The sequence below is a fragment of the Coenobita brevimanus genome, chromosome 88 (genome assembly GCF_032717465.1).
Source record: "Coenobita brevimanus isolate Jiangsu-jjx chromosome 88, ASM3271746v2, whole genome shotgun sequence".
NCBI classification, from domain to species: Eukaryota; Metazoa; Arthropoda; class Malacostraca; order Decapoda; family Coenobitidae; genus Coenobita; species Coenobita brevimanus.
Window position 1 is genome coordinate 2,371,729 of NC_137041.1, and position 13,573 is coordinate 2,385,301.

At 42.0% G+C, this 13,573-nt stretch overlaps 1 protein-coding gene across 1 annotated transcript; it reads right to left on the bottom strand.

Moving 5' to 3' along the window:
• Positions 1–35: 35 nt before the first annotated feature.
• IntS14 (integrator complex subunit 14) lies at positions 36–12,683 on the bottom strand. Its single transcript, XM_080281143.1, has 11 exons — positions 12,501–12,683; positions 12,090–12,260; positions 11,578–11,742; positions 10,778–10,861; positions 10,300–10,410; positions 8,432–8,573; positions 7,872–7,981; positions 7,359–7,470; positions 6,258–6,367; positions 1,234–1,362; positions 36–278 (listed from the first exon to the last, which is right to left on the bottom strand). The coding sequence occupies exons 1-11, from the start codon at positions 12,681–12,683 to the stop codon at positions 54–56; spliced, it is 1,542 nt and encodes a 513-aa protein (XP_080137269.1). The 3' UTR covers positions 36–53.
• Between the last annotated feature and the right edge of the window lie 890 nt (positions 12,684–13,573).

Sequence of the window (13,573 nt, forward strand, 5' to 3'; positions counted from 1 at the left end):
ATTACCCAACTTTACCCCTGGTGTAGGCCAGAGAAGTGAGGGGTCACTGTATCCTAGTCATTGCCAGAAAATGTTGTCTTGAGTGGTGTGATATTTTGGCGTGCATCCTTTCTGTCATGGCTGCGGAGAGCCTCATACGCATGTTGAAGTTGTATGGCTGCATCAGGGTGGGCAGTGGATGGCAGTAGGGTACACTCTCTCTCCAGCACATTGGCCAGTCCCTCCAACAGTTCACCAAACCCATAAGCTAAGGCTGCGCGACGCACACGATTCAGTTCCTGAGGAAACAATGTATGGTAGCTTTGTGAATACATGTGACAGACTTGGGCATATACATTTCAGTACTAATATTGTATTGTACAATGGGTATATATATATATATGCTTTTTCCATGCCTACTTGACTCCAGACACATCATCATCATATCCACCCAAATTCTCAGATACATCACAAATAATTACTTTGTAGATACTATAGGTTGAGCATCAACTTAATAGAAATACGCTCAAACCCCTTAACTTTTTTTTACATTATACAGTATCATTCTCCTTATTACTGTGGAAAAATTTGCTCTTTCTTTAGGGACTTCTCTAATACAGCCTAATTTTTCACTGCAACATCTGCAAGACAAATATCCTTTGTAAGGAATTCTTTTGCAATATTGGTTACAAAAACAAGTGTTAATGTTTGTACAGGTTGATGCTAATGTTAGATTTATCATCAGTGTTGTCGTCCAAACCCAAGTAATGAATGGGACAGATCCAGTGTTGGGAAAAGCAAATCATAGCAGATTTCTCCTGAACAGTTGCTAAAAGCATTTAGGAAAAAGAACTCCAATATCTGTAATTTGTAACAGTGTTTGATACATTTCTGACTGACTACTTATATGTGACAGGTTCCTACCTAAGAGTAATGATGTGTTGTTTGTTATCAAGCTTTGTGGTCCTACCTCACTCATTCTAGTACCTCTCACTGTCTATAGTAGCCAAATTCTTTTCCATCCATCCATCCATCATCCAATCCTATGTCACCCCATGAGGAGTGTAGGAGCCTTGGGCTAGGCAAGTTGGTCTTGACATTTAAGATGAGAGTGACCAGCCTCACTCATCCCTGAGTGGCATTACGTGAGCAATAAACCCCGACCACTCCTTGGATATAATCCTGCATCGGCTCACTCCGATTTGAGCGCCTTAATTGCCCACTAAACCACCAGGCACCGAAAGATTTTCATACCTTATAAAAACTCTGAGTCTTGTCAGGAAGTTTGCGAGCATGGCGTAGTATTTTCTGTATATCAGACTGTAATCCTCCTTGTCTTACCCACACCACGGAGTTGAGTGCATAACTCTTTTTCTCTTGAACCTGAAATACAGAACATTTGGTCAGTCACTTGAAATTATGTACAAAGTACATTTATTACATATCACTGCACATGGGAAATTCATATGCTTATCAAATTGTATCATAGCAGATATTTCATTGATTACACAAAAAAGTTTATGCCACAGTACATTAGATACATCTATCATGATATATATGGCATCCCCTGACATGTTTAGCCACACTAAATTTGCTGTTAGTGTCTCCACAAGGGTACACAAATTAATATACAGTTTTTTGGTTCTTACATATGGGCACAGTAAAATGTTACCCAGTGAACAGCATACCAAAACCAAATGTGTGTGTTTAATGAAAGCAGCTAAGTTGTTGAATTATTGCACCACATGTACAGTGAGATTACTGCATGATGAAGCACAAACTTGTAAGACAGGTGGTACAAAACAGGGTACAACTGCAAGATGATGCTCCTAAACATGCCTTTGTTGAACACAGCTTCACTTTGGCACAGAATCATGGATTAACCCGTCACGTCCCGAGCCTTTCCGCACCTATGACATCCCCCAGTCCCGAGCCTTTTTGGAAAATTTTTTTTTCTTCTAAAACTTCCGCTTAGGTCGAGAAAAGATGGAAAATCATGAAGAAAGTGGTCTCTGCGGTCTATAAGTGGTCTCTACAGGTGCGGTTTCCCCCCGCAGGTATCGTATTCTGTAATGGGCTGGATATGTGTGTACGTTTTCTATGGTAAGGAATAATGGGACAAACAACACACAACACCTCTACATTTATTGAATTTGAACTAATAAACAATAACAGTAACAAGATAATGGATTTCAGACACATATATAGGAAAAATAAGCATTGTACCATCGCGCGAGCATAGCGAGTTAGGTCCGAGTCGTAACATGCTATACAGTATGCTAAGTTTCTGGTATGAGTCAACCTATCATTTTTTCTACTTGTATACTTCTGTTTCAAGGACAATTTACCAATTATAACTGTTTGTAAGTGTTTTCAGATGTTTTCATTCATTATGATGACATGCAGCATAAGTTTAGCGCACATCAGCTTAGTAAGCGCACTCGCTATGACTCGTATTTCAACATACCAAATTGTTTTATCACTTTCCAATTATTTTCCCATTTACATAGAACCTTTCCTCCACCACTGTGAAGGTTTTCAATTATTATCATTCATTACGAGGGCATTTAGCGATATGCTAGCGCCTATTCACGTAGCAACCACGATCTCAAACACTCGTGTTTCATCATCTACTTTATTTATTCACTCAAATTATATTTTCCCACTTACATTACACACGTTTACACCCCTAGAATGCACTGTACATACTTACTGCCATTATTTATTCAAGTGAGCGTGAGAATATCGCCTAAAAATACCCTCGCAAGGAATGTTTCGTCATACATAATACTCACACACTTATATACTAATTCACTCACACACTTATATACTAATTATTCACTTTATCACTTGCTGACTTTTATTTTGACTAATACGTGCCTTATTCATTCGACTAAGCGTCAGGAAATCTTATCTTTATAGACACGCTATGAATATTTGACTTAGAATATACATCATCATATACAATAATTTGAACTTATATTATACCCGTAAGAATGTCACATAATAAGAAATATATAATCAGGGGCCGTATTTATTGCACTGAGCGACAGAATATCGAATCAAACAACCCTCTCTATGTAAGTTTCAACTTAGGGCAGATTTATATACTTACACCCAATGTTTTCACTTATGTTCTACCCGTAGGCACTTTATACTAATATTTGGCGATCCACATGACTGATATTTTCACAGAGCGTCTGTCTGTCGCATTTACCTCATATTTTCAGCGTCCTTTCGCATTCACACCATGCTAAAAGTGCAGCAACGTGTGATATTCACTAAAACATGGGTGAATACACAGACCCACGTCACACTGCACGCACTCATAGCGGGTGTCCTTCCTCTGTGTCGTGAGTCTCACCTGGGAATGACTGCACACGTGACACCTGCGCTGGGGCCTAGGTCTGTTGGGCTGGGGAGGGATAGGAGTGGGGAAATGGCAGGCGGATATTCTCTGGGGAGTGTGGGTAATATGGGCAGTGCGGGGGCGCTGTTGGGGCCTTTCAACAGCATACTTAGCAAAGATTTCTCGTGTGAGTTCCCTCACAAACCCCTCAAAGGTTTCCTGAACTCCTGTGGTCATGGCGTGAAGGTGGTGGCAATTCAGAGCAGTGATATCTAGCAAGTGAAAGAACAGTTTTTTATACCACTTCATCGTGGTCCTGGCACACTCTACCGTCGATATCATGGAGTCTGACTGGTCCACGAGGCGCATGTTCATATTATAGTCCATGACACATTCAGGTTTCCAAACACGACGCCTGCTCTCGCTATGGTAATCAACAGAATCAGTACGGTGCATCAAGGGGCGGTGAACCGTGGACAAGAGGCTTACTTCTCTGTTGTGGTTCCACATTGTTGCAAGGATGTTGTTTGCTTTGAAGAAGACAACCTCACTCCTTGCAAGTTTCCGCCCTACCTTGACCATGTGACGCCGGTTCACCTTTACGGTTCCACAGACTCCCGTTTCATGTCTGTGAAGATAACGAGCGAGAAGAGGGCTAGTGTACCAGTTGTCGAGGTAGAGAACGTGACCACGATGAAGGTAGTCTTGCATCATCGTCTTTACCACTGCTCCCGAAAGTCCTATACTTCGATCTTCTATTATGTCTGTCTGTGCACCTGTGTACAAGACTATGTCTTGCACGTATCCAGTCCTACAGTCACACATAACAAAGATCTTGAACCCAAAATGGTGCCTTTTGCTGGGTGTATACTGTCTGAATGAAATATTGCCTCTCCACAACACGAGACTCTCGTCTATGACGAGATCTCTATAGGGATAGAATGAGGATCGAAAGGTTTGCCTGAGGTGATCAAAGACCAGCCTAATTCGCCTCATTTTGTCAGTGTTGTTTGCATTTGCAGGGTCATTAGCATCATAAAAATGGAGGCGACTTAGAATTTGTTGAAACTGATTACGGTTCATCACTTGACCAAATATGGGGGTAAACATAACAGGGTCCCTAGTCCAGTAAGCAGGAATTCTATTTTTTCTTATTATACCCATCAAAAGGACAAGGGCAAAAAATAAGAACATTTCTGGAATGGAGACAGGGTAATCATAAATCACAGAATGCCTACTCCTTGTTCCCAATCTTTCACTTTCTAGCCGTAGGCCGCTTGCAAACAGGTTTGTTTGAAAAACGATCTGATCTACGAAGGCCTCACTGAAAAACAGGTGGAAAAAATCCAACCTGCCTGAATTACAGTGAATACCTGGTGCAATGCAGCCAGATCGCCCATGCTCAGTGAAGGGGTGAATGAGGGGAGAAAAATCACTCCCATCCTCCCAATCCCACGACACAAATCCCTCGTCCCCATCACTGCCTTCGTCTGGGTGGGGAGGAGATCCTGGTTGGGGAGGTTGGGGAGAAGGAGTACGGAGGGCTTCCCCACTGTCACTCCTCTTCCCTCTGCCTTTACCCTTTCCCTTTCCCTTACCCTTACGGCCTTGAGGAACATTAGGGGGCTGTGGGGATGAAATTGTTGAATATTGGGGAGCAGAAGACGTGCTGGGGAATGGTTCCTCCCCACCTTCCCCCTCCATTACCACACCATGTGCTCTCACGCAACCTTGCTCGACCACGTGTTAGGGGATATTGGGGAGCATAAGACGTGCTTTGGAGTGGTTCCTCCCCACCTTCCCCCTCCCTCACAACCCCACGTGATAATGAACGCACCCGCACTGGCCCACGTGATCCACTCTGCCGCCTCACACTGCGTAGGGAGAGCAATGACTCACCCACCTCACTCTCACTTTCCCTAATCCCAGGAATGTCCATTTCACTCCCCACTCCCTCCACTTCACTTCCTACCGCCCCAAACAGAATGCTAGGCCCATACCTGCTTAGACGACGTGGTGTGCGCTCTGGGCCACGATGGGTAATCACCTCCCGTCCATACCACGTGGCAGCACGTCCCACGTCTCCGTCCTCGACCTCGAATTCTGCTTCCAAGGCACGCTGGGGATAGGGATATGATATACCACGTGCCTTCTTTAACTCCTGCCCCTCTCTAGCAGCACGGTAAGTCACGTACTGCCGCTTCCTGTGTGACGGAACTTCCTCGTCACTGCTGGTGGTTTCTTCCTCCTCTGGCTGCACATAATCCTTGTCCATCTCCTCGTCATCCAGTGAGGAATCACTGTCGCCGGTAAAGGTGTCCAGGGCGACTTGAATTTCGCTCTCTGAGAGACCTCTCTTAGCCATGTCTGAGCAGGACCGTGGCTACCAGGTGAGTGGACGAGTGGCGGGCTAGCGCGGGGTTGCCGAGTGTCCCCGCCTGGTGGCAGGTAGGGGAAGGTCAGGCGAGGGTACGTACCGCAAATCAAGCGCGAAATTTGAAAATTGTCGAAATTATGCATATTGCAATTGCATGACGTACTGGTACGTCGCCGGGACTGGCAAATGCAAATCGTGGTGACGTACCTATACGTCGTCGGGACGGGGCGGGTTAAGTATGAAGGTTTGTTTTTTACTATTTGTAACAGAAAAGCTAAAGTATCTTTTAAAGATATTTTTTAAGGTGCTTGAGAAAGCAGTGCATAAGAAAGTACCATGAAACTGGGAAAAAAAACAAAAAAACAAAAAATGGTGCTTAAGAAGGTACCATGAAATTACTTTCATGGTTTCTTGAATGAACTCTAAGTATCAATGAGATGGAGGTGGTACCTAAGGTCACTTCTCTGCTTTGAAACATTGTGCTAGGGGGAGGGGGGGGAATATATACTGACAGGCTCAAGGCCAAGAACTTTGGTAATTTTTTTTACTGACCTTGATGGGGAAGGGCGTGGATGTATCTGAGGGGCCATAGGGGTTAACAGATAACTGAGAGGCAGGACCCAAATTTGAGAGTTTACCCATCCAAGGTATAACATCTACACCTGAAAGAAATGTCTAAATAAATACACATGGTTAAGCCTAGTTAACTTGATGACAATAATCTGGTTACACAATACCATTTTTGTCTGTTTTGAAAAGCCAAGAAAAAAAAAAATCCCAAACCCATTTCACTTAGTTGATGGTCAAGTGGCATCAGACTAGAGGGTCAGTTTGAATAGTACTCAAGGAGACTCATTTCTATGTTATAACCAAGGTTCATCAAATTTCATGCTACCACAACTTAATGTTCAAACTGTGGGAGTAGTCCAGTTCTGTCAGGTGAAAACAAATCAACTATATGGATTAAGCCATATATCATTTTGCTCCCCAATGAAGCCTTTCAAATTTTTCACTTCATTGCACTACCCATTTCCAATTTGAATGGTGGATGTGTGTGTTATGTGCAAGAGACATGCTGGCTGGAGGCATGGGGGGATAAGTAAGGTCAGTCATAAGCAGGAATGACAGATATAAACTCTTCAATTAAAGTAAGACTCAGGAATGTGTCATATTGAGATCCTGGTCACTGAAGGTGGACAAAGTACAGTTGTGGACACAATATTTCATCTCTTCTTACTCTCCTTTGCTAGCTGATATTCCAAAGCTGAGAGAAGGTTGCTATGTTTCTATGCTGACAGATGATGCTCTTTGATATATTGCATCACAGAAAAAAATAATGTGTGCCAAATGAGAAGTAGATGCTGTGGAATAACAGGGAAACCCCTGCTGAAACTACCTCATTATACACTAGAAATATGGGGGGGTGCTTCACTGTGTAAGTATAGCAGAGTAAAATGCTTCTTGCCAACCCAACCCACAATCAAGATATCTCCTCACATTAAATTCTTATACTGAAATGATAAGTGTAAAGCAGCCTTGTAAAGTGATGACAGTTACCAGCATCTCCCTATAAAGAAGAATTTGTTTCAGTGAAGCAGACTCTATTGGTATATCCAAATATTTTAGTCAACTTATTTCTGCATACCCACTGACCTGGCACAAAGAGGGATAACATAAGGTTAGACTTTTTCTTGTTGTCTGCCCAGGAGTACAGGATTCCATACCAGTTCTCTCCCACTTGGCACAGAGCCACCATATTCTCACGCTGAAAAGAAACAGATGTTTTTATCTCGTCTGCATTAACCCATGCTAAGCTGCAACCTCAAATTAGGCACAGTAAAGGTGTGCACAGGCCAGGCTGCAAGTTTCATATGATTTACAGTTTACACTGGCTATAAAACAATGACTCAGGGAAGGTAAACTACCTTGCAAGGAAGCCCAGCAGGAGTTAAAGGAAGCTATGATCAAGAGGGTTATGAGAGAGGGATTCACTGATATAACTGAGCGGTTCCACAACCCAGTTACACAAACGTCTCTCAACTCATTCCCTATTGCCTGAGAGGAAAATGGTGGAGTGTAGGAGGAGCAACTTCAACCAGCAGTCCACTAGGTTCACATTCAAGTGAGCCTGGGCCACAACAATAACAAGAATAAGAACCACAGTACCTTAAGCCCTCCATGTAGCAGGACACAGAAGGAAGGAATCTTGCCTTCATCGTTACCTGCCCCCTCATCATCACTCCCAGCGTCCACTTTGGGCAACATCACCATATCACCTGCGCCAAGGCAAGCACTACCTTCATTACCAATAAGCTGATCCTGGGTTTGTCCTAAGATGAATACAGTTATAAGGTGGTAGCCCAAACAAAAAGAAGAGAAAAAGTGCTGAGGCTAAAAATGTCAGAACAACTGCAAGCATAACAGGATGAAGAGTATATCTGCTGGTGAAATTTATAAGTACTCTGATATGGAAGAATGAGATATGACACTTGATGGAATAAAGAAATATCCAATACAAAGAGCCTGTCTGACTGAAATAAAAACAATAACATGTAGAGAGATGGCCCAGACATATCCAAACTAAATTTTGTATACTGTAATTCAGTACAACAGCTACACCAGCCAGTTTGGCGGATGAAATGCTGTATTTTCAAAAGCTTGATAAATCCCCCAAATTTGTATTCAGAGGCTAAATGCACATTACAACATAATGACTGTATGCTAACCTTTAGCAGAAAGTGGCAGGACAAGGTGTCGTGAGAAAGCTGGAGGAGACGAGACATCCCCAGTGTTGAGGAATCCCAGGACAGTCACTGTTGGGTCCACACTCACACGCATCACCTCAAAGTCATGGTGGCGGCAGTAAGGCTGGGGTGGAGAGATGGAAATTGGAGGGAAGTGAGACAAAGAAGGGAAGAGAGGGGATAGGGAGCAGCGCAAAAGGAGGAGGAGCACAGGAAGTGATGAATTAAACCGGAGGAGGAAGGGAAAAAGAGACAACAGGAGAGATGGAAAGGAGGGCAATGTAAAGGGGGAGATGGGGGGGAAAGAGGTAGTGCAGGCGATGAGGGATAGGAGGAATGGGGGGAAGAGGGGAAAGAATATGGACAGGCAGAAGAAAGGTAGTGCCACTGAGCTAGTTGTGACAAATTAGGCACTACATTAGATACCTTTATTGTACACTACTAGGGACACATTTTAATATACAATACAGTAAAACCTCGATGTAACAGACTTCAATAGACCAGAATTCGCATTTATCGGACTCGAGAAGCTACCGGACTAAATTCCTATAAATCGGAGAAAGTCCGATAAAGCCAGAAGCAGTCCGGACTGCCTGATAACAGACTCCAGTAGACCGGAATTCACTTTTATTAGACTCAAGGAGCTACCGGACTAAATTCCTATATATTGGAAAAAGTCTGATAAAGCCAGAAGCAGTCCGGACTGCCTGACCACTTCAGCTATGTGCACCACAATAAGGGAAATAAAAGACATGTTTATCAGTGTACAGTACAATATTATTATGTATATTAAACCATTTGATTAATGTAGTGAAGTTATAACACAGTAAAGTACCACAATGGTAGTCAAAACAGTTTAAAAACTGTTCATGCAATCCGGACTAATGTCTGATATATCGGAAAGAGTCCGAATTAGCAGGAGGAAGTCCGGATGTCGCTTTCATCAGAATTTCTCATTTTTCGGAATGGTTTGGGCCCCAATTAGTCTGTTATAGTGAGGTCTTACTGTATCAGAGATTCAAAGCACAAGACAGGACATTCATTTCATACTGGTACCTATTAAAAAGTATTTTTTTTTTTTCTATTCTTGCTATCACCAGATAACTTTATTTCGCTTGGTAGTGTACGAACAGGGTGTGAAACTATCCCTATTAACTGTTCTGTACAATACAGTCAGTGTTTAGTAAGACCTCATTGTAGCGGACTAATTGGGGCCTAAACTATTCTGAAAAATGCAAAATTCCGATAAAAGCCACATCCGGACCTCACCCTGTTAACCTGGACTTTTTCCGATATATCAGACACTAGTCTGGATTGCATGAATGGTTTTTAAACTGTTTTGACTACCATTGCGGTACTGTACTGTGTTATAACCTCACTACATTAATCAAGTGGTATAATATATATAATAATACTGTACTGTACACTGATAAACATGTCTTTTATTTACCTTATTGTGGTGAACATAGCTGAAGTGGTCAGGCAGTCCAGACTGCTTCTGGCTTTGTCGGACTTTTTCCGATATATAGGAATTTAGTCCGGTAGCTTCTCGAGTCCGATAAAAGTGAATTCCGATCTATTGAAGTCCGTTATATCGAGGTTTTACTGTACTGGCATTCGTTTGTCATCATTTAACTGAAAGAGCTGTCAAAGTGGAGAGGGTTAATTCCTTCAGACCTGTAATACAACTTTTGTCTCACCGTCTTGATTTTACTAAACTTAGGAATAGTGTCTTATAGTGAAGGGGTTACTGAGGGGTAAACCTAACTCCTCCAGTTTTAAAAGTCACTTCCAAGCTGAATTAAATGACTGAATGGTGGCAAGAACATACTCAACAAGAGTTACAATACCTGTGGTGGTGGCGAGAGGGTGATGGGTGCTGAAAGGTTGCCACAGTGCAGCACTCCGGAGTAAGAAGAAAAGTTGTTCTTGATTAGGTGTTCAAACATCTCCGTGACAGACTGACAAGAATGAAATTACTGTTTAACTTGAGGATGTAGCCTAATCTTGATTTTATTCTTTCTAACCCCAGATCACTCCATTCAACTTGGAGAATGGTGTCCAAAGCTAAATAAAATTGTCTAGTAGCAACAGGAATAAAATATATATAACATATGCTTGAAGGAGCTAAGAGTATACATGGTAAAGAATATAATACCATGTACACTAATGCTTATACTTTATCACTCATTACACAGTCAATTTCACTATGATAAGTAATTTCACACTAATGGCCAAGAAAGAAACGCCTTGCTCATCAGTAATACAGTTTGTATAATGTGTTATGATACTGTTATTAATAACACTAATGTACATGATCTCAATCACCTGCTTTGTAAGACTGCCTTCAGGAACCAATATGTCTCCCTCCCCATTCAGTTCTATTAGCCTCTGATACAGGGGCTTGGAAGCCTGCAAACAGTGGAGAAATATTAGGTCAAACAGTACAGCAAATATTGTGCATGCAGTTAGAGGAATAAATATCTGTAAATATGTGTGGCTGGTGGGGGCGCTCACCATCCACTCACTCGATGTAGTGCTGCTCTCGGGTGCCTGCCTTTTCCTCTCTTACTTCCTTTCCACCCTTCCTTTTCTATCTTTCGTTCCTTCATTCTTTCCTCTTCCATCTGTCTACAGGTGACTACACTGAGTGACAAGCCAAATGGTTTCCTGTACACCTGGAAACCATTTACTATGCTGGGATGTAACCATATAACCAAATTATGGTGCTGGTGGTTTAGTGGGCAATTAAGGCACTTCAATTGGATGGACCCTTTGAAGGTTTATATCTAATGGGTGGTTGAGGTTTACTGCTCATGTAATGCCACTCAGGGATGAGTGAGGCTGGTCACTCTCATCCTAAATGTCAGGACTAACTTGCTCATCCCCAGGCTCCTACACTCCTCATGGGGCAACACTGGATTACATGATGGAAGGATGGAAAACTTATGGATGATAAAAGGTCAGTATTTCAATCATCATCATCATCGTCATCATCCTTACTGCTACTTAAAGATGGGGTAATGTTAATACAGTACTGTATTTCCATACACCCTATACAGTATATATACAAATTAGATAGGCAGAAAGTAGGGATAAGCTGCATAAAAACTCTCAGCAGAACACACCTGGAGACATGGTTCATTAGGGTTGGCTATACACATAATATTGAGCTTGGCAGGGAATGGGAAGGGTAGCGGGAACTGAGATGCTCCTCGGGAATGGGGGGACATCATGGATTTCTGTAAGTGGTGCTGGCCAGTTCCTGCATTGCCATCAGTCACCAGCACTACCTGAAACATTTTCACTGTGGATTATTATTCCCATCCTCAATCCTGGCTAAAATAGGGTTAGCTAGAGTATAGGCACAGTTAAGAAAATTGTCATTTTTTATAACAGTAAAAGTATAAAATTTAATAATATTAACATTTAGATTAGATGATGAATGAATGAATGATTTACTTATTTTTTGCTGTTACCCCAATCAACCCATAGGACATAATTTTCATTTTAATTTGCCATCTCCAGATGCTTTATGCAACTTAGAAATGACCTTTACTTTGAAGGGGTCAATAAAGGCTATAATAACCCTCCAGTCTGAAAAAATCTGTCCAAAGCAACTGTGAGTCCACAGCCTCACCTGGCAGGGAGTACCATTTCCCCATTCCTCCAGGATGTGCTGAGCTGCCCCCATCAGCCCCACTTCTATGCATGTCTTGTCACATTCCTCAGCCATGTTAAGTGCATTCTTGATTGCTTCAAAATCTCTTGTAAAGGACATCAGCACTTTGTACATAGAAGAGAACACAATCTGAAAGTACAGTATGTAGTGCATGGAAACTTACAATGCATATTGTCCTCATCAGCAGCAACCTTTTTTACATTTTCTTTTCTTAAAATCCTCAGTTCGCTAAAGAAACTGCCTATTAAAATTCAGTTTCTACCTTCAGAACTGATTTGCCCATTTCTGTAAGTTATGGACATCTTTTCCAGTGATACAGTAGGTACCAGGTAGCTGCTAATATTTGGTTCTTGTATAAAATGTGCTTACCAAAGATGCAAACTCTAATTTGCAGTGTTGAATGAAGTGGTCAAGCAAAATGTTACAGCCATGAGCTGCCAAATCTTTCCGTAATAACTGCCTTTCTGTTTCGTCGTCCTCCTGACAGGGGCTGGTTGCGTCAATGCCCCGGCTCATTGACAGTGACACGTCTAATAATAGCACTGTTGGCATCTTATGTGAATCTCAGGCACCTGAAAAATGAGACAAATGTACAAGGTGAACAACATAGCTGTGCAATTTGTAAGCATTCATACAAAAACACGGGAAGTATAACTATCATATCTTTATCTCTTAACCAGTTCTTTACTGCCCCGCCATGAGCATACGAGCCCAGAGAAAGCCTATTCAGGCCAGACATTTGAAGTACCGGTAAGTGATTTTTCCCATCTTTCCTGTCACTTTATATTACTCTTCTTTCCTTTTCAGGTGGTTTTACACTGAGTGACAAGTCTAATTGTTTCATGGAAACCAGGAAACCAATTGCATTGCTGGGTGGTAACCATATAACCAAATTTCACGTGTTCCATACATGTCAACAAGTAGGTTGGTGAAGGTTAGTGACCCTCCCTGTTAAAAACTCACAGACAAATGGCTGCCCTTTATGGGATTATTGTCTGGCTGCAGATAAAATAGCACTATGTTATGTGTGCAGTAAACTTGAACCATCCCTTAGCTGCCATCCCTTATGGGCCACACCCAAATAGAATGCCTAAAACCACCAGATCATCAAACAACCAATTGACTGTATGGTTACCACTCAACACTCCCCATTTATGGCCATGATACAGGTTTCCACTGTGTACTCCCTTCTTGGTCAATTTGCAGTTTCATACAATCATGGACTTCGAAACTGAAAATTTGTTTTACCCTATCCTAACCTAGGAACGGTTCAAGGTAACACAAGGTTAGGTTAAAACAAATTTTCATTTTGAAATTCCATGGTTTTACCAAACTGCAAATTGACCCCTTTTTCAAGGAACTCTGGCATTGCCCTTTTAAGAGGATTTTTTTGAAATTTACCCAGAATGACTGAAGCTACAGTAAGCCTACCCACAGTTTCA

What these genes read in the sequence shown, in the direction of transcription:
- IntS14 (XM_080281143.1), bottom strand. Translation starts at nt 12,683, where the DNA reads ATGCCAACAGTGCTATTATTAGACGTGTCACTGTCAATGAGCCGGGGC. An exon ending in AATTAGAGTTTGCATCTTTG is followed by an intron (nt 12,261 to 12,500) that starts GTAAGCACATTT and finishes CTGTACTTTCAG; the next exon opens with ATTGTGTTCTCTTCTATGTA. An exon ending in AAGGCAGTCTTACAAAGCAG is followed by an intron (nt 10,411 to 10,777) that starts GTGATTGAGATC and finishes CATTCTTGTCAG; the next exon opens with TCTGTCACGGAGATGTTTGA.